Source organism: Lampetra fluviatilis, chromosome 42 (assembly GCF_964198595.1).
Source record: "Lampetra fluviatilis chromosome 42, kcLamFluv1.1, whole genome shotgun sequence".
NCBI lineage: Eukaryota > Metazoa > Chordata > Hyperoartia > Petromyzontiformes > Petromyzontidae > Lampetra > Lampetra fluviatilis.
This window is the reverse complement of record NC_136316.1, coordinates 797562-817238: the sequence shown is the minus strand read 5'-3', so window position 1 is coordinate 817238 and position 19677 is coordinate 797562. Positions and strand designations below refer to the sequence as shown.

Here is a 19677-nt window from a genome sequence, read left to right as displayed (position 1 = left end):
CGGCCCCCCTCCCCACCGGCCCCCCCTCCCCACCGCCCCCCCTCCCCACCGCCCCCCCTCCCCACCGGTCCCCCTCCCCACCGCCCCCCCTCCCCACCGCCCCCCTTCCCGACCGCCCCCCCTCCCCACCGGCCCCCCATCATTGTGTTTGTCTGTCTCAGCTTGCAGCGGATGCGGCAGGAGGGGCAGGGGGGGGCCGTGCTCCCATCCCGCTGTCTTTTCGCCGCTCCCGTCGTGCTGCCGCCGTTGTTGTTGTTGTTGTCGTCGATGCAATTTGTAAATAACGCATAAAATAAACAAAACGGCGCGGCGTGGCGGCGGCGGCGGGAGACAGCGCGGCGCTCATTTGTCACGGCGCGCGATAGCGCCGAGACGGATTTTGCGAGGAGAGAGCGCGGATGATTGTGGGGCTGCGGGGATCTGACGGAACATCTGCGAGCGTGCGGGGAGAGCGCGGCTCCCTGTGGCGAGCGCAAGAGAGAGAGGGGGAGCGCGTGGGAGTACGTGCGCGGGGAGCGGAGGCGCAGTGGTTAGCGCGCTGGGCTACCGAGGTCAATTCTCGCTCAAGAACCAATAACGGTGGCGAATATATCTGAACCGCTGACCCCGAGGTCAACTCGGCCGTAAATGAACGGCTGGCGCGGTGCGTAAACATCAGCGTTGGAGAGACAAAGGCGGCCGGGCGTGGCGCCGGCCATCCACCCCTCCGGTGCGCCATGCTCGCTAACAGCACTTGCCCCTGCAGTCTGTGCAGGCTACACGGGGGATCTTCGTTTTGTCTTAGTCCCAGCGAGTGCCTGCTGAGGCTATTACGGGGAACCAATGTGCGTGAACGTGATTATGGCAGCACGAGCACCGTGCCATGTCGATGATTATTCAGCAGCGGCAGCGGCAGTAACATCAGCGGTGACAGCAGCAGAAGAATGAGCAGCAGTGACAGCAGCAGTGACAGCAGCAGTGACAGCAGCAGTGGCAGCAGCAGTGGCAGCAGCAGTGGCAGCAGCAGTGGCAGCAGCAGCAGGAGGAGGATGGCACCTTCCACACAGAGGACCAGCGACTGCCCCGAGCTCCTTCTCCTGTTCTCGCCGAGCCCCTCGGGTTTGTGTCACCGCCGCCGTGTCCACGGATCCCACTCCGGGCGACCGCGAGCACGGCCAGCAGAGACCGCGAGGGGGGGGAGGGGGTGGGGGGCACGGGATTGGGGGGGGCTCTGGGAACAGGCGGTGGCAGCGTGGAAACCACGCAGCGTTGACCGCTCCACGTGTCCCAGCGACACGGGGAGGGAGGGTGACGAGGGGGGGGGGTGAGCGGTGGGTGGGTGAGTTGGTGAGTGTGGGTGACCGAGTGAGATGACAGGTGAGTGGGGGGGTGAGTGAGACGGTGGGGGGTAGGGGTGAGGACAGCTCAGTGGAGAAAGGGCAGCAGCAGCTATGTGTGGTGGCTGGCCAATGGGTAGGTGGGCGAGTAGGTAGGTGGGCGAGTAGGCAGGTGGGTTGGCAGCCGAATGGATAGGCTGGCGATTAGGTAGGCAGGCGATTGGGTAGGCTAACCGGGAGGTGGGTAGGCAGGTGGGTGCTTAGGAAGGTGATGATTGTGGGGGGTAGGCAGTCCGGTGGGGGTGGGGGCGGGTAGGGGGTTGGTGTGGGGGGGAGCAGGAAGCGGGGTCTCTGCTCAGCTCGGCTCGATTCGGCTGCACTCAGCTGAAATCTCCGCGCGGTGCCAGTCACAACAGGAAATGTTTGCTCTAGATTGCAGATTCTGTTCGATAAGATAAATTCTTGCAGGGAGAGTTCGGAAAAAAAATAAAATTAGATCGTTAACTTTCCCCCCCTAATTATAACAAAAACAAAAAATAGCACACGCTCGCACACACACGCACACGCGCGCGCTCAGGCACACACATTCATGCACACACACAGGCGCACGCATGTGCCTGCCCGGTGCGAGGCTGGGGTTGACACGTTTCGCTTTTTTTGGGCCCTGCCGATAGTGAAAATACGGATCGCGAGCTGAGAGATCTCGATCTCAAAGTGCCAAGCTAGGTGCACTCTGAGGCCATGTGAAGTGTAAAAGGGCGACTGCCTCCAACTGTCCAGCAGCGTCCTTCACGAGCCTCCTCCACAGAGACCGATCTTGACACCGCTGGTACCGATCATCGGAAAGTCCACTCAGCTTCACATCCTCCTGTACCAAATCACTCCATCTCTTCTCTAGCCCGTGCCGCGCCCGTTTAGCCCCCTTGATCCGGCCGAACAGAAGCCGCTTGAGCATGCGGTGGCTGGGCGTGCGGGCTACGTGACCCAGCCAACGCAGCCTAACCTTACGTAGGAACTCACTGATGGGACTGTGTCCAGATCTTTCATTGATCTGTGAGCTCCTCATACAATCCAGTCTGGTTTAACCAAAGGATGGATTGTGGGCAGACCAGCCGGAATATTTCAAAACGGTGCAGATATTTCCTCAAAAGGGGCCACGTTTTCAAAAGCATAGAGAGGAGAGGGCACGAACGTGGAGAGACAGGCGAGGTATCTTCCGCACAGCGTTACGTGACAGATGAAAAGTGCCACTCAACTCATTGGGAATGAGACCTTTACGTGGGCAGTGCGATCGTTCCACTCTCTACAGCCACCACATGACACTCATCACACACACCCCGATCCCACACTCACACCAAAGACAAAGATCCCCTGTATAGCCTTAACAGACTGTTGGGCCAAGTGCTGTTAGCGAGCACCTATGAAGGCCAGAACGACACACGAGGAGGTGGGTGGCCAGCACCACGCCCGGCAGCCTTTGTCTCCCCCGCCTCCCTCCCCCCGCCTCCCTCCCCCTGTGAGGCAACGGGACTCGAATCGCTGGCCCCGAATCATCGACCTGAATCGTGGCAATTCGTTGCGAGTTAAATCACCGTCGATCGTGTCCAGCAGGGATTCTCAACCTCTTTGGTATGGGCCCCTCCCCCCCAATCAAGAGCACTTGTCCCAGCGCTCGTTGGAAGAGGCGGGAGTAGCCACGCTTCACCCCCCCCCCACCGCGCGCCATCTGCTGACGCCCCCCAAACTGCGGTGGAGCTCAGCTTTGCTCGCTGGGTGGACAGCGCCAGGAGAGGCAGGAGCGGGGATTTAAGAAACTCGCAGCGTCTGTTTCAGCCACCCGGGCCGGGGAATGGAGTCGAACCGGCGACCTCTGCATTGCGAACCCAGCGCTGCTGCTGCTGCTGACCACTAACGCCGTGGTGGCAGCGGTCGTAATGTGAACACGGTATTATACGGCATCGTATGGCATTACACTGCGTGTCACGGCGTTACGATTAGTAACATTCATGCACGTGCACTTGCGTGCGCACGCACGCACAAGCGTGTACGTACGTGTACGCGCACACACACGCACACACACGCACACACACGCACGTAAACACGCACTTGTGCACGTGTACGCGTGCACGCACACACGCACGCGCACGTGTACGCACGCGCACGCACGTGCATGCACGTGCACGCACGCGCTCACGCGCGGGCAGGACGTGGCCGGGGCACGGTGGGCATGGCGGGGATGGCGGCGCACGGCCTTGGCCATTGTCTTCCGGAGACAGCGGCCTCCTGTCCGGGCAGCGGCAGCCACAGAGACGCGATCTGATGGTAAGCGGACACCGCGGCGGGGACGGGGGGGGGGTGGCGGGGTGGGAGCGCGCGGTGAGTCCAAGGGCACGGGTGCCCACGTCGCCACACGGGTGGCACGGCGTGCTCTCCGCTCCGCCGCACGGCGAGCGACTCGTGGTTAACGGGGGGGGGGGGGGGGGGCTCACAATGGCCGGCTCTGCCGTGAGACGGCACCACGGGCGGCCAAGGGCGCACGTCCCTGCGGGTGCCGCTGCGCGTCTCCCGTACCGCCGATCGACCCGCTGGGCGCGCGATCGGCACGGCTGCCCTGGGAGTGCGCTACTCCCCCTGCGCGTTCACTCCTGGGGGGTCCCTGCTACTGATGCGAGAAATGCATGCAGACGTACAGATACACACGCACGCACGTACACACACGGACACGCACAGATCCCCCGTATAGCCTTAACATTCTGTTAGCGAACACCCTTGAAGCCTGGCACGGCACACAAAGAGATTGGTGGCCAGAACCACGCCCAGCCGCCTCTGTCTCCGGAGTGTCGATGTTTACGCACCGCACCAGGCACTCATTTGAGACTGAGTCGTCCTAGGGGAGGCCTAGGACCGGTTCAGGCAACCGTCACCGGTGTTGGCAGTGAATCGAACTCGGTCTCCTTGTTCGCAATGCAGCGCGCGAACCACTGCACTACCGCTCCTCACAGACAAACACAGACACACACACAAAGACACACACACAGACACGCACACAGCAGTGGTGAATCGCATCCCCTTCCTGCTCACCAAACCCTTTGATAGAATTTCCTTAAAAAAGTGAAACCTAACACCAAAAAACACGCGCGCACACGGGCACACGCGCGTCCAGGTCGCACGCACGGGCACACGCGCGGACGGACGGCGCGCTTTAGAGCCTCCGGTCGGTCGAGAGTTCCGCCGGCAGGCAGCTGGGAGCACAACTCCGGGAACAAGAGCCTTGCCGCCGCCGGGGGAAGCGGCCGCAGGTCCCGGGGCTCTGGAGCGGAGCCAGACACAACCGCCCAGCGCTTGTTTGGCTTCGTCGCCGCTTCCCTACCGCTCCTCCGGCGCGAGCGCTCGTCACCAGCGCCGTCGCCAGCGCCGTCGCCATCGGCCGCGGGGGGGGGGGGACCACGCTCGTCGGGGGCGATCACGCGCGACGATTCTATCCAAGCGATAGCTCGTCGCGACATCATCATCGCCACCACCACCGTCGCGTTATCAGGGCTCAATATCATCCCCACCATCATCACCGTACCATCATCACCGTACCATCATGATCGTGACGCTATTTCCCTCGGCCTCACCATCGGCGTGACTATCAGCAATCATCACTAACACCACCGCGGCCACCATCGCGACACCATCGTTGCCATCGCCACCACCACCACCGTCATCGCCGACCCAGCGAACCTCAGAGCTGACCGCAGAGTGAGGGGGGGTGGGGGGGGTAACGTCGCCCTCACCCCCAACGCGCCCAGCAGCCCCCCCTCCTCGTGACTACTGCCGGAGGTGCAGGGGGGTGGCGGTTGGGGAAGGGGGCGGTAGTGGAGGGGGGAGGAGAGGCGATACGACCACTAACGCAACATCGACGCGATAAATCAGCGGCGCGCTGGAGTTTATAGAGCGACGCGGAAACGCGACCGCAACCCCGAACAGCGCCGCCGCCACCGCCGCCATCTCCCTCCTCGGCCCCCCCCCACCCGGATCCTTATCGAGGCGCTAAAAAAAACAAGACCCCTCCCCCCTCCATCGCGAGTTTTATTTTGTTTCACAAACGTCGACTTTTCCACGCCGAATGAACGTTCTCCCAGCGGTGTGACGGACGGAGCGCCGCACGCCGCTCCTCTCTCTGCCCACTCCCCTTCACACACCCCACGCCCACCCACCCACCCACCAACTACCACCCCACGCCTACCCACCCACCCACCCACCAACTACCACACCCACCCACCCACCAACTACCACGCCTACCCACCCACCAACTACCACCCCACCTACCCACCCACCAACTACCACCCCACACCGACCCACCCACCAACTACCCCACCTACCCACCCACCAACTACCACCCCACACCGACCCACCCACCAACTACCCCACCTACCCACCCACCAACTATCACCCCACGCCTACCCACCCACCAACTACCACCCCACACCGACCCACCCACCAACTACCCCACCTACCCACCCACCAACTACCACCCCACACCGACCCACCCACCAACTACCCCACCTACCCACCCACCAACTACCAACCCATTCACCCACCAACCGCCACCTCCGATGAGCAAGGTTGCCCACGTACGGTGCGAGAGACGTACACACGTGGGATGAATGAACCCCACCACCAGGATTGTTTAAAAACTCAGAACCTGCCGAGCCGCTCGTTCCACGACAGACACGGCATAGGACGGCCTTCACCCAGCAGTGGATTGACCACGGCTGATGATGATGATGAGGGACCATAGTCGATTAGAACGCAAGGAATGGAACGCATCCGAGAGGACGACCTGCGAGGAGATGGAGCGATGAAGTCGGCTCGTGTGTCGAGCAGAGCGCTGTATCGCAGGCTCGTGGGAGGTGGCGGCGGCGCCTTGGGGAGGGAGGCCTTCATCCAGCAGCGGATTGACCACGCCCGGCGCGCGGAAGTCACCGGTTCACGTGGCTCTCGAGTGAGGAGCACAGAAGGATGCCAAAGAGGTGCCCCCGTGCCACCCCCTCCCTCCCCCGCCCCGGTAGCCCCCCCACCCCCCCCACCCCTTCGCCCCCCACCCCAGAGATTAGGAGCTCTCCACATTTCTTGTCGCTGTGTCAGCACTTCTTAATATTTGGCGCAGGCACCCAGCAATATTCCACGAAAGAAAACAGCAGGCACCGAGTCGGAGCCTCGGTCGGGGCTTTCATCGCCACCACCACCACCACCGCCACCATCACCGCCACGACTGCCATTATCACCGCTACCGGTGAGCGTCCGGCGCTGACAACACCGCCAATCAGGTCAACGCACAATCACTGGGTGCACGCCCTGTGTGGCACCGTGCCACTCTCCCGTGCCACTCTCCCGTGCCACTCTCTCCCTCTGCTGTGCTACTCAGCCGTACCCCTCCCCCGTGGCACTCTCTCTCCTGTATGATTCTCCCGTGTCGCTCTCCCTTGCCACTCCTTCTCCTGTGCCACTCTCCCGTGCCACTCTCTCTGTGCTGTGCCACTCTCTCTGCTGTGCCACTCTCTGTGCTGTGCCTCTCTCTGTGCTGTGCCACTCTCTGTGCTGTGCCACTCTCTCGTACCACTCTCTCTCTGCTGTGCCACTCTCTCGTACCACTCTCTCTCTGCTGTGCCTCTCTCTGTGCTATGCCACTGTGCAGGACGCCGGTGGATGGCGCCGAACCGCGACGCGAGATCTCGTTTCCGTGCGCTCGCTGCCCTGCGTGACCACACGAGAGGCCTGTGGCCTGGTGCAACGGCCATCGCGGCTACTGAGCTCGCCCGATCTTGATGTACGCACGCACGCACGGTCACGCACAACCGCACGCCTACAGTCACACACGCTCACCGGCTCGCTGACCAACGCGCTCGCACGCTCACACCCACGAACGCACGCTCACGCACGCACGCTCTCACACACGCACGCACTCGCAAGCACGCACACACGCTCTCACACATTAACTGTCGGTGTGTGTGCCAGTGTGTCAGTGAGTGCATCAGTGTGTGGGTCAGAACATCAACAGGCCGATGGGCACATCTTATTCGTGAATGAAAATTTACGAACATTTAAAGAGTAGCCACAGTGCTGATTGTGGCCATGCAACCCGAACTCTGGACCAGACAGTCAACCACTGTGACCTGCACTCCTTCAACGCAGGAGTAACAGCAAAGCGACACCCAGCGTCTCTCTCCTGAAGCCCTTTCGTGGTGAGCAGTCCTCCACATTGGCATTAAGATCTTGAACACATTGCCATCATACGCAACAATAGTATAGTGTCTCAGTGTGTGTGTCAGTGTGTGTGTCAGTGCGTGTGTCAGTGCGTGTGTCAGTGCGTGTCTCAGTGCGTGTCTCAGTGCGTGTCTCAGTGCGTGTGTCAGTGTGTGTCTCAGTGCGTGTGTCAATGTGTGTGTCAGTGCGTGTGTCAGTGTGTGTCAATGTGTGTGTCAATGTGTGTGTCAGTGCGTGTGTCAGTGTGTGTCTCAGTGCGTGTCTCAGTGCGTGTCTCAGTGCGTGTCTCAGTGCGTGTGTCAGTGCGTGTCTCAGTGCGTGTGTCAATGTGTGTGTCAATGTGTGTGTCAGTGCGTGTCTGAGTGTGTGTGTCAGTGCGTGTGTCTGTGAGCGAGTAAAGTGGGGAGCGGTAGTGTAGCAGCGGTCAGCACGCTGCGCTACGAATCCGGCGACTCGAGTTCTATTCCCGCTCACGGCCAACACCGGTGACGATTATCTGAACCGGTCCCGGGCCTCCCCTAGGTCGACTCAGCCTCAAACATCGTCACTAGGGAGACAAAGACGGCCGGGCGTGGTGCTGGCCACCCACCCCCTCGTGTGCCGTGCCGGCCTTCATAGGTGTTCGCTAACAGCACTTGCCCCAACAGTCTGTTAAGGCTACAGGGGGGATCTTTGTCTTTGTTGTGTGTGGGTGAGTGAGGGGCGAGGTCGAGGTCACGCTCACCCGGTAGTGCCCACCGCTGTGGACGTGGTGACTCCTGGTCGCGCTCGTCTTCCGAAGGTGACCGTCTCCCGGCATCGACCGCAACTGGGGGGTGGGGGGGGGGCGCAGAAAGGGGTCAAAATAATAATAATAATCATCATCATCGTCCTCGCAACCATCCTCATCACCATCACCACCACCATCATCATCACCACCACCATCACCATCATCACCATCTTCACCATCACTATCATTGCAATTTTCACCACGATCATCACCACCATCACCACCATCACCACCATCACCACCATCACCACCATCACCACCAAGCACCAATGTTGTTACCATCACCAAGCTGCGACAAACAATACAACACCGCCACCGACGAACTGTGACACTTCACTGGAAGGGCTTGAATCATCAGCCCCGACTGACGTGGCAATGCCCAGCGAAGACTTCCCCATTCACCCACGGCGGTGGGTGAGGGTGGGGTGGGCGAGGGGCGCGGTAGTTCGCTCACGGAGGCAGTAATAGAGCAACAGGGATCATGAACCTGCACGCAGGGCCACGCTATCCCAGCACGAGCGTGGCTTTACTCGGGGTACCCAAGACATCCCGACGCAGGATCCCTCCTGCGAATGAGTCTTGAGGCTCGGCGAGATTCCCCTGGGCAGCCACGGGCCCTCGCCTGGTAGTATGAGGTGTATAAGGTGAGCGCGTGTGCATTCAGCTTGATCATGGGAGCCATTGTGGCCGTCCACGAGGAGCTGACGGTGCCTAACTAGGCCCCACTAGTGAGAAGGGGAAATCAGCCTCTTCTGAGGACATTAAAAAAGGACGTGCGCTCGTCTCGTCATCGTACGGCAAGGACAGCGTTCCTGGTCAACCGCCGCACACCGTCACGGTCAGAGACAAACGCGCCGCCCCCGCGACATCAGCAACAGTGGCAGCATCAGCAGCTGTGACAGCGGCAGCAGCAGCAGCAGCAGGCTCATTATTCTCAGCAGCATAAGCAGCCGTGGCAGCAGGAGTCGTAGCATCGGCAGTCGCGTCGGCAGCTGCAGTAGCAGCAGCAAACGAACCCCGAGACAAACACCGGCAAATTGTGAACCACAGCGGCACAGAGACAGAGCTCTCGAGAGCACCAGGGCTTATCGGGGTTTGAGGATGAGATGGGGGGGGGGAGATGAGGGGGTGAGGCGGGGGGAGGGATGAGCAAAGGGGGGGTGGGGGGAAGAGGGTGGGAACACGGCGCTGGAGAAGTAATTCTTTCCACTGAAACTGTCTTCTGGTTGTTTCATCTCGAGGCGCCAGGGCTGCGCTAATCTTATCGCAACCTCAAGGCGCGCTGCAGCTATCGGGGCACGCAGGGCACGGGGGGGCCGGGGAGCCACCCCTCACCGCCCCCCCACCTCCCGGGCGCTCGCCCCAAACACTCCCCCCCCCCCGTTCCCACGTCTCCTCTTCTCGTCGGTCCCCCCGAGCAATTAGCACCGCGTTCCCATGGCCGCTCGAAAGTAAGCCGCGATGGGGGGCGCAGTACCGGGCCGAGCCGCCGGGACGGGTGCCATCCGGGCCTACAGTGAGGCCTCACGGCCGGGCCTACAGTGGGGCCTCACGGCTGGGCCTACAGTGGGGCCTCACGGCTGGGCCTACAGTGGGGCCTCACGGCTGGGCCTACAGTGGGGCCTCACGGCTGGGCCTACAGTGGGGCCTCACGGCTGGGCCTACAGTGGGGCCTCACGGCTGGGCCTACAGTGGGGCCTCACGGCTGGACCTACAGTGGGGCCTCACGGCTGGGCCTACAGTGGGGCCTCACGGCTGGGCCTACAGTGGGGCCTCACGGCTGGGCCTACAGTGGGGCCTCACGGCTGGGCCTACAGTGGGGCCTCACGGCTGGGCCTACAGTGGGGCCTCACGGCTGGGCCTACAGTGAGGCCTCACGGCCGGGCCTACAGTGGGGCCTCACGGCCGGGCCTACAGTGGGGCCTCACGGCTGGGCCTACAGTGGGGCCTCACGGCTGGGCCTACAGTGGGGCCTCACGGCCGGGCCTACAGTGGGGCCTCACGGCTGGGCCTACAGTGGGGCCTCACAGCTGGGCCTACAGCGGGGCCTCACAACCAGGCCTTGACATCACGGGATTAACAAGGAAGGCCCTGCCGGTTTTCCTTCGCAAAACGGGGGAGAGAAACGCCGCAAGAGTCGTACTTAAGCCAGCGCGTACGATAAACCCTCGTCAGAAAACTGCTGATCGCGGCCCATCCCATCGGACGGGGTGGAGAAGCTGGCTGGAGAGGAGGGGGCGGGGGAGTAGGAACGGAGCGGCAGGGGCAGAGGAGCAGAGCGGTGCCGGGCCGTGACACCTCCCGGGCCGCTTTGCGATTGTCCGTCGAGACGCGGCGTCGCTCTCTGCCAGGCAATGTTTTCCGGGAATTGGCCAAACCTGCAAAGGACTGCGTGGGGAGTCTGCATAGCAACAACGCCCCCACCCCCCCTTGGAAGGACCCTCTTTAAAAAGAGTCCTGAGACTCGGTGAGACTTTTATAGGTAAACAAGCGGAATAACAACAAGTGGATCCATAGGCTGATACGGCTATGGCATTTCCATGCGCAGGCCAGCACGTCTTAGCAGAGGTGGCAGTACCCACACTTCACCCTACTGCACGTGACCTGCCGATAGACTGTGCTGTCCCGCTGGGTGGACAGAGGTGGGGGCAGGGCATTTAAGAAAGGTTTTTTTTTTTATTGCCGAGCGCAGGCCAGCAACGAACAGCACCGTAAGGGTAAAGGGAGATGATGGGAGGCTGAACTGGCGAAAACCGTGGACCGCAAGTCTGCCGCGCCGACCAATTCACCCGCGGCGGCTCCTGCGGGTTACAAGGTGCGGCCCTGCAATCGCTCAACACGCTGCTGCTGCTGCTGGCAGAAAGTGCGCCGTGTTGAATGTCCCGACAACAGAGCCGTGACCCCGCGCTACGTCCGGCCGACCAAAGCCTCGGCGGGGCTCCGATGCGCGCCGCGGCGGGGGAACAAGGCCGGGGGTGGAGGGGTGGAGGGGTGGAGGGGGGAGCAGATGAATTTCCCCGGCCGTGGGATCAACGGTGGCGGTGACGGAGCGCTGGCTGCTTTGCTTTCGTTCCGCCCGTGGCGGGGGGCCGGCAAGTAGCGCCCCCCCACCCCCTCCTGCCCTGCGGTCACCCTTCATGAATAGCCCCACGCGCCCGCATCCTCTCCCCGTGCAAATACAAAGATGCGTGTCTCTTGTACGCACCTGCGTGAGTGTGTGTGTGTGTACGTGTGTGTACACGTGGTTGTGTTTGTGTGTAGGTGTGTGTGTGTTGTGTACACGTGGTTGTGTGTGTACGTGTGTGTGTGTTGTGTACACGTGGTTGTGTGTGTTTGTGTACGTGTGTGTGTGTGGGGAGCGGTGGTATAGCGGTTAGCGCTACGCTGCACTACGAACCCGGCGGCCCGAGTTTGATTCCCGCTCACGGCCAAAATCAGTGAAGATTATCTGAACCGTTCCTGGGCCTCCCCTAGGTCGACTCGGCCTAAAATGAGGACCTGGTGCGGTGTGTAAACATCGCCACCGGGGAGACAAAGGCGGTCGGGTGTGGTGCTTGTCACCCACCCCGTCGTGTGCCGTTCTGGCCTTCATACGTGCTCGCTAACAGCACTTGCCCCAACAGTCTGTTCCAGGCTATACGGGGGTTCTTTGTGTGGATGCAACCCTGTGTAGAAGCTACCTGACCTATCGCTCCATACAAAGCTCTGGGTCTTCTCGGTCAGTCATGCCCCCCCTTCTGTATGCTTGTGAAACCTGGACCCCTCTGAAGGAGCATCTCCCCTGATTTTAAACATTAAGTCTGGCCTGTCTGCAATCCCTCCTGGGCTTAACCAGGAGCCAGGAGCTTACACATTCTTGAAAGCTCTGAACACAGTCCCATCGGTGAGCTCCTCCACCAGGCATGGTGGCTGTGCTGGATGGGTCATATAATCTGCATGTGCAGCCACCGCATGATGAAGCAGCTTCTGTTTGGCCGGAGAGAGGGGGCTAAACGGGCGTGGAGGATGTGGAGCTGAGCGGACTTGCCAATGACAGCAGGTATAAAGGTCGGCCTCTGGAGGAGGCTCGTGAAGGACGCCACTGGTCAGTTGGAGGCAGTCGTCTTCCAACAACAATGGAGGGCAGAAGAGGGACGCTCACAACAACGAGCAGAGCACCGGGCGGCTAAAACACTGCAAGATGACCCAGTGGGAAGCATGTGTGGTCCATCTGACAGTCATCTCAGTCGGTTAACCCATAACATCTGGGTCTGTCCCGTGGTCTCCTGTCAGCAAGCCTTCCGCACTTCACGGGGTCTCAAGGTGCACCTTGCCTAGTAAAAGCTGCATGCTGACGGCACAACCAGTTGTTGTTGTTGTGTGGGTGCGTGTATGTCTGTGCGTGCGCGTGCGATGCTCGCGTTAGTTTCGAGACAATCGCAGCGATCGTCGCGTTGCCCGAGTGGCCAAAGTGCGCATGCTGGGAGCCGCCCTTGTCCCGCAAAATCCGATTCATCCCCACGATTCCAAAAACCCCTTCTCTCGGTCTGGCCTTTGCCGGCCTCGTGTGCGTCGCGTCTCACTTCCCCGACCCACGCCTGAACATCCGACTGGCGCAAGTGATTTACGTGAACTCAACGAGTCATCGCCAGCTCGGCGCCCTCGTCGCGAGCGCCCCGTTCGGCCGCGACCAGCGACGCGCCGACCAACCGCCGTCGATCTGAGGGCACGGACACCAGAGGCTCCGCCCGTCTCCGCCAGCAATGGGCACGGCGCTGCCGGCGGCACCGGAGGCACGCGCCCGCCGCTTAGCGTGCCCACCTCTCTCGGCGGGGGCACGGCAAGACAGGAGGCCGTGGCGGTGGATGCTTCTGGTCACGTGACTCCGGCGCTCCCAGCGACCCGGAAAATATTCAGGGGGAAATGAATTCCCGTCCGAGAGCGCTAGTTTACACGTGAGCGGTGGGCGGTGGGGGGCTCTCTGAAATCAAATAAACTATCTGTCGATGCTGCTGTGGTTGGCAGTGGCGCACAAGCCCAACGGTCAACTCAACACGTCGGCTAAGGGGTCTCTGTGCGAGTCGTTGCGGACAACAGGAGTCGTATTCTCCACAGCGCACGCTGCATTATGGGGGTTTGCGTCGAACGAGGACCCACGTTCAATCGGCAAGACGCCAGGGTAATTTGCGCGGCAGCTTTCGGAGTTGGCAAAGCGACCCGATCGTGCGGGGTCCCCGGGCTCCTCCGCCAAAGACCACCCACGGCACAAGGGTCAAAAGGGTGACCTCTAAGCGACCCGACCCGGCGATGGACCGCACAAAGCGGCTTTCGACCAAGCGACCGCTCCACTGCTGGGGCTGGGGCTGCCATATCAGTTACCGAGAGGCGAGTTGGGTATCAGACGAGGGGGAGGAATATATTAATTAGGTGATGTTTCGGCCGGCGGGTTTCATCAGATAGACGGAATGCCGTGCAGAGTGGGGCGACACAGAACCTTGTGTCTGCACCTGTGGCTGAGCTCCAGCCTCCTGCTATGGCAGGAGGCTGGAGCTCAGCCGCCCCCTCCCCCTCCCCCTCATTGTGCACGCAGCCCCAGGCCCGCGCGACACGGCCGCTCTGCTCCATCACAATCAATAACACCCTCTCACCTGCCACACTGCCACACCCTCTCACCTGCCACACTACCCCCCACCCCCTCACCTGCCCTACTACCCCCCCTCTTTCGCAGCCCTCACTTCTCCGCCCCTTCTCTCACCTGGTGAGTCGGCAGCGCTGCTGGGCGGGGCTCGATCGTCATCGGGGTCGGAGGAGCAGGGGTCGCGATCATCGGTGTCCGTGTCCCCCTCCGTGCCCCCCGTGTCCCCCTCCGTGCCCCCCAGGTCAGGGACTTCCGCCAGAGAGCCGTCGTCATCCTCCTCCCCCACGCAGCCTGCAGCACCGTCACCACGAACATCACCCACATCATCAACGTCACGGACATCACTACCATAAAAATAAACATCACCGACATCACCGCCATCATCAACGTCACCGACATCACCACCATCAACATCACCGACATCACCACCATCAACATAAACTTGATCGACGACGACATGACCATCACCGCCAACATCATCATCATCATCAACATCATTGACATCGCCATCACAACCACTAACGCAACCACAAAGAGCACCACCACCACCACCTCAACCACTCAACATGATTAAGCCACCAAGACGATGCTTCACGCTTGATGTTGATTGGCGTCTAATTAACTTTCTCCCTCTGCACCTCACTAATTAAGCAGCTCAGGGTGATTTACACTCAGGATGTGGTCTCGCATCGATAAATAACGGTAAACGAAGCTTTATTAGCCCATGTAAATCTTGTTTAGACAACTTCGGGAGCAAAGCCGACAACTTTCACGATAGCAGCCACCGCTCTCTACTGTATATCGACTATGTACTGTACCTTAACAGGAAGCACGTGCCGCTAAGCCCCTCCCTCCCCAGTGACGTCACAAGCAAGTCACATGTTTATGCCACGTGGTCACTGCGATTATAAACCCTCCACCACCCAGCACAGCCAAACACTTCGATGGGCATGTGCACAAGCGTTGTGCCGACGCGCCGATTGGTGTCGTGTCAGCTCATCCACCGATGAGTCAATGAGAGAGCGCTCCTCATCAACAACCACCGCCACCGCCAAACCTATCTATCGGTAAAAGAATTGCCCTCACCGCCTACGACACACCACCGTCCGAGCTGGTGAGCCCTGTCCACACACCCCGTTATGACACCACCGCTCCATAATCATACTACACCACCACCACAATCATACTACACCACCACCACAATCATACTACACCACCACCACAATCATACTACACCACCACCACCACGATCAACCACACTGCACCACCACCACCAACCACACTGCACCACCACCAACCACACGGCACCAAAAACACGGCAAGAACGACCAAATACCAATATTATCTTAACAAAATGCACCTGTGTGTGATGTGTGTGTGTGATGTGTGTGTGTGTTGTGTGTGATGTGTGTGGTGTGTGTTTGGCTGGATGGAGGGGGCTAAACGGGCACGGAACGGGCTAGAGAAGAGATGGAGTGATTTGGTACAGGAGGATGTGGAGCTGAGTGGACTTGCCGATGACTGGTACCAGCGGTGTCAAGATCGGCCTCAGTGGAGGAGGTTCGTGAAGGACGCTGCGGAGGAGTTGGAGGCAGTCGCCCTCCAACAACAACGGAGCGCAGGGGAGCGACGCTCACAACAACGAGCGGAGCGCCGGGCGGCTAAGGCACAGCGAGTTGGCACAGTAGGGGGCACAGGTGGTGCATCTGCCAGTCATCTCAGTCAACCCATGGCACCTGGATCTGTCCCGTGACCTCCTGTGAGCGGGCCTTTGACACTTCAAGTGGCCTCAAAGTGCATCTAGCCTGGCACGAGCGCTGTGTTGATGTCACCACCACTTAGTGGTGAACGGCGGTTCTGTGTGTGTTGTGTGTGTGGTGTGTGTGGTGGGAGTGGTAGTGTACAAATCCGGTGACCCGAGTTCGATTCCTGATCACGGCCAACACCAGTGACGATTATCTGAGCCGTTCTGAGCCTCCCCAAGGTCGACTCAGCCTCAAATGAGTACCTGGTGCGGTGTGTAAACATCGCCACTCGAGAGACAAAGGCGGCCAGTCGTGATGCTGCCCCCCCCCTCCCCCTCGTGCGCCGTGCCGGCCTTCATGGGCGCTCGCTAACGGCACTTGCTCCTACAGTCCGTTACAGGCTACAACGGGGATCTTTGTTTTTGTGTGTTGTGTCGTGTGTGTGGGGAGCGGTCATGTAGCGGTTAGCGCTACGCTGCGCTACGCTGCGCTACGAACCCGGCGACCCGAGTTCGATTCCCGCTCACGGCCAACACCGGTGAGGGATAAAGGCGACCGGGCGTGGTGCTGCCCCAATAGTCTATTCAGGCTATACGGGGAACCTTTGTCTTTGCGTGTGCATTTGTTCACGTATCGCTGTTTATTGCCCAGCAGTGTCTCGTCTCAAGCAGGGCCGGCAGCGTGGGGAGACAGGGCAGGCTGCTGCTGCCCCTGCCTCCATCCCGCGCCACGGATGTTTTCACTGCAGCCCTCCTCATGTGGGGGAGTGGCTCCCCCATCTCCCCCCCCTCTCCTCCGGATGTGGACACTTCATTGGGGAGTCATTGTGCCCGGGCTGGGCGCCCTGGATGCCCCCCCGGGGCTGCCCATTGTCTCGCGCATTCACGAGTTTTCATCGGCTCTACTCTCGCCACTGCTGCCCCGAGCGGAGGCACAATGACGGCGGTGATGATGATGGGGATGATGATGATGGGGGCGCTGATGAAGGGGATGATGATGAGCGTTCCCTGTGGGTGGAAATGTCGCGTCGCTGGGTTCCCATGAGAGACGGGGTTCCTATGGGCCGGGTGTCTCCGTGTGTCGCCCCCCCCCGCCCCCCTATGGGTCTCCATGTCCCCGCGTGTCCCCGCGTGTCCCCGCGTGTCCCCGCGTGTCTCCGTCCGTCTCGAGTGAGAGACGGAGATCACGGACGGACGAACCTCGGCGGTCTCCGCGGCCCCTCCCGGCGCCGCTCACCGATTCCCCCTCCTCCCCCTCCTCCTCCTCAAGACGGCAATTTCCATTCCATCACTCTCTCTTTCATTTTTTTTCGGGCCGAGTTAATCTGCTTTGCATAATCCGAGGTGGAATAAAGTGGAGATGAAAACGCCAGTCGCGGCATCGGCAGCAAGGAGAAATAAATCTAAGAACTTGACTCGCACCCCACCCCACCCCGATCATCTCCATCCCGCAGATAGACGCATTCCCAAAGTGGGAATAACATGCAGGGCGGCGGAGGCAATGCCATTTCTCTCGCTCTCTCTCTCTCTCACTCTCTCGCTCTCTCCCGCTCACTCTCTCTCTCTCGCTCTCTCCCGCTCACTCTCCCCGTCTCTGTAGGTGCGCCGTTGCCCGTTTGCATCACCGAGCGCGGTGGAGTCGCCGTGCCTGGTGCTGCTGGTGGTGGAGGTGCTGCTGGTGGAGCATCAGGCCTGATTGCCCGCGGGCGTAGTAATTGCCGCGGATTAACGTGCGAGAGAGAGAGAGGCGCAGGGAGCGAGTTATCGGCCCGCACAGACCCGGCGAGGCCAAGTCTGATCCGGGCTTTCTTCATTAAGGAAATAGACATGAAAATGAGAGCATAATGACAAGCAGATCCCTATCGCCCGCCCGCTTTGCATACCAGGCAGCTTATATCCCCACCACCATCCCCCCCTTTCCCCAGCTCGACTGCCCCCTCCCTGGCCGCTCACATCCACAGCCCCCCCCCCCGGCCGCCGTGCCTTAACAACCCCGAGACTGCGATCACGAGATCCCCCCCCCACCCCCCACCCCCCACCTTCTGGGGCCACGGAGTGCGCAGTCCGCGAGAACTGAATTGGGCTGGCGGAGGGAGACACAATACCCCCCCCCCCCTTGAACCGCTGCGGGGGGACACCCCCCCCCCCCACTCGCTCGCTCGCTCGCCCTCCCAAGGTGAAGGCTCGAACGGAGACGGGCATCGTGCGGACAGCAGAGTGGGGGGGGGGCACCAGCAAGCCCCCCCCCCACTCTCTCTCCTCTCTGTGTCGCGCGTGATAACAGAGACGGCGACATTCCCACGGAGCCGGCTCCATGCAGAGAAGACTCTGTGTGTGTGTGTCTGTGTGGTGTGTGTATGTGTGTGTGTGTCTGTGTGTGTGTGTGTCTATGTGTGTGTGTGTGTCTGTGTGTGTGTCTGTGTGTGTGTCTGTGTGTGTGTGTGTCTGTGTGTGTCTGTGTGTGTGTCTGTGTGTGTGTGTGTGTCTGTGTGTGTGTGTGTGTCTGTGTGTGTCTGTGTGTGTGTCTCTGTGTGTGTGTGTGTCTCTGTGTGCGTGTGTCTCTGTGTGCGTGTGTCTGTGTGTGTGTGTCTCTGTGTGTGTGTGTCTGTGTGTGTGTGTCTGTGTGTGCGCGTCTCTGTGTGTCTCTGTGTGCGCGCGTCCCTGTTTGTGCGCGTCTGTGTGTGCGCGTCTCTGTGTGTGCGCGTCTCTGTGTGTGTCTCTGTGTGTGCGCGTCTCTGTGTGTGTCTCTGTGTGTGCGCGTCTCTGTTTGTGTCTCTGTGTGTGCGCGTCTGTGTGTGTCTCTGTGTGTGTCTCTGTGTGTGTCTCTGTGTGTGCACGTCTCTGTGTGCGCGTCTGTGTGTGCACGTCTGTGTGTGCGCGTCTCTGTGTGCGCGTCGTGTGTGTGCGCGTCTGTGTGTGTACGTGGGGAGTGGTGGCGCATCAGTTGGCGCGCTGCGCTACGTACCCGCCGACACGAGTTCGATTCCCGCTCACGGCCAACACCGGTTACGATAATTATCTGACCCAGTCCTGGGAATCCAAGACGGTGACTTAGCCTCAAATGAGTACCTGGTGCGGTGTGTAACCATCACCCCCTTGGGAGACAAAGGTGGCCAGGCGTGGTGTTGGCCATCCAACCCATCGTGTCCTGCGATGGCCTTCATTAGGTGCTCGCTCACAGCACTTACCCCAACAGTCTGTCAAGGCTATACGGGGGGGTCTTTGTCTTTGTACGTGTGCGTGCGTGTGTGCGTGTGCACGTGTGTGTGTGCGCGTGCGTGTGCACGTGTGTGTGTGCGCGCTTTCTTCACCTCCCGGTAGCGCGGAAGGGAACTTCTGCATTTGTCTCAATCTGAGAGTGGGCGCCAAGATCGCGGCAACAGCAGCAGCGACTTCCCCGAGCAACAGCAGCATCAGATAACGAGTGCTCACACACACACAACAACAACAACAACAACCACCATTCGCCACTAAGTGGTGATGACGTCACCAGGGCGCCTGTGCCAAGCGAGGTGCACTTTGAGGCCACGTGAAGTGTTGAAGGCTCGCTGACAGGAGGTCCCGGAAGAGGTCTAGGTGCCATGGGTTGACTGACTGAGATTATTGCTAGATGCTCCAACTGTGCTCCCTGGCACTCCACTCGTTGTGACCAGTAGCGTCCTTCACGAGCCTCCTCCATAGAGGCCGATCTTGACACTGCTGGGACCAATCTTTGGCAAGTCAACTCAGCTCCAGATCCTCCTGTACCACATCAGTCCATCTCTTCTGCAGCCCATGTCGTGCCCTTTTATCCCCCTCTATCTGGCCAAACAGAAGCTGCTTGGGAATTCGGTGGCTGGGCATGCGGGCTACATGACCCAGCCAATGCAGCCTTGCCTGCTGGAGGAGCTCAGTGATGGGAATGTATCCAGATCTTTCAAGGATTTGTGAGCTCACACAATCCAGCCTGGTTAAACCCAGGAGGAATCGTAGGCAGGCC

The 19677-nt window shown here is 60.4% G+C and overlaps 1 protein-coding gene across 1 annotated transcript in view; it reads right to left on the bottom strand.

Moving 5' to 3' along the window:
* Positions 1–14126, bottom strand: part of LOC144946771 (zinc finger protein ZFPM1-like) — a 34612-nt gene extending 20486 nt beyond the window's left edge. The window contains exons 1-2 of the mRNA XM_078875936.1: positions 14072–14126; positions 8293–8376 (exon numbers count right to left, since the gene is read on the bottom strand). Coding sequence (XP_078732062.1) covers positions 8293–8376; positions 14072–14113 — 126 coding nt within the window. The 5' untranslated portion in view covers positions 14114–14126. The remainder of the gene's footprint in view (positions 1–8292; positions 8377–14071) is intronic.
* Positions 14127–19677: the final 5551 nt, after the last annotated feature.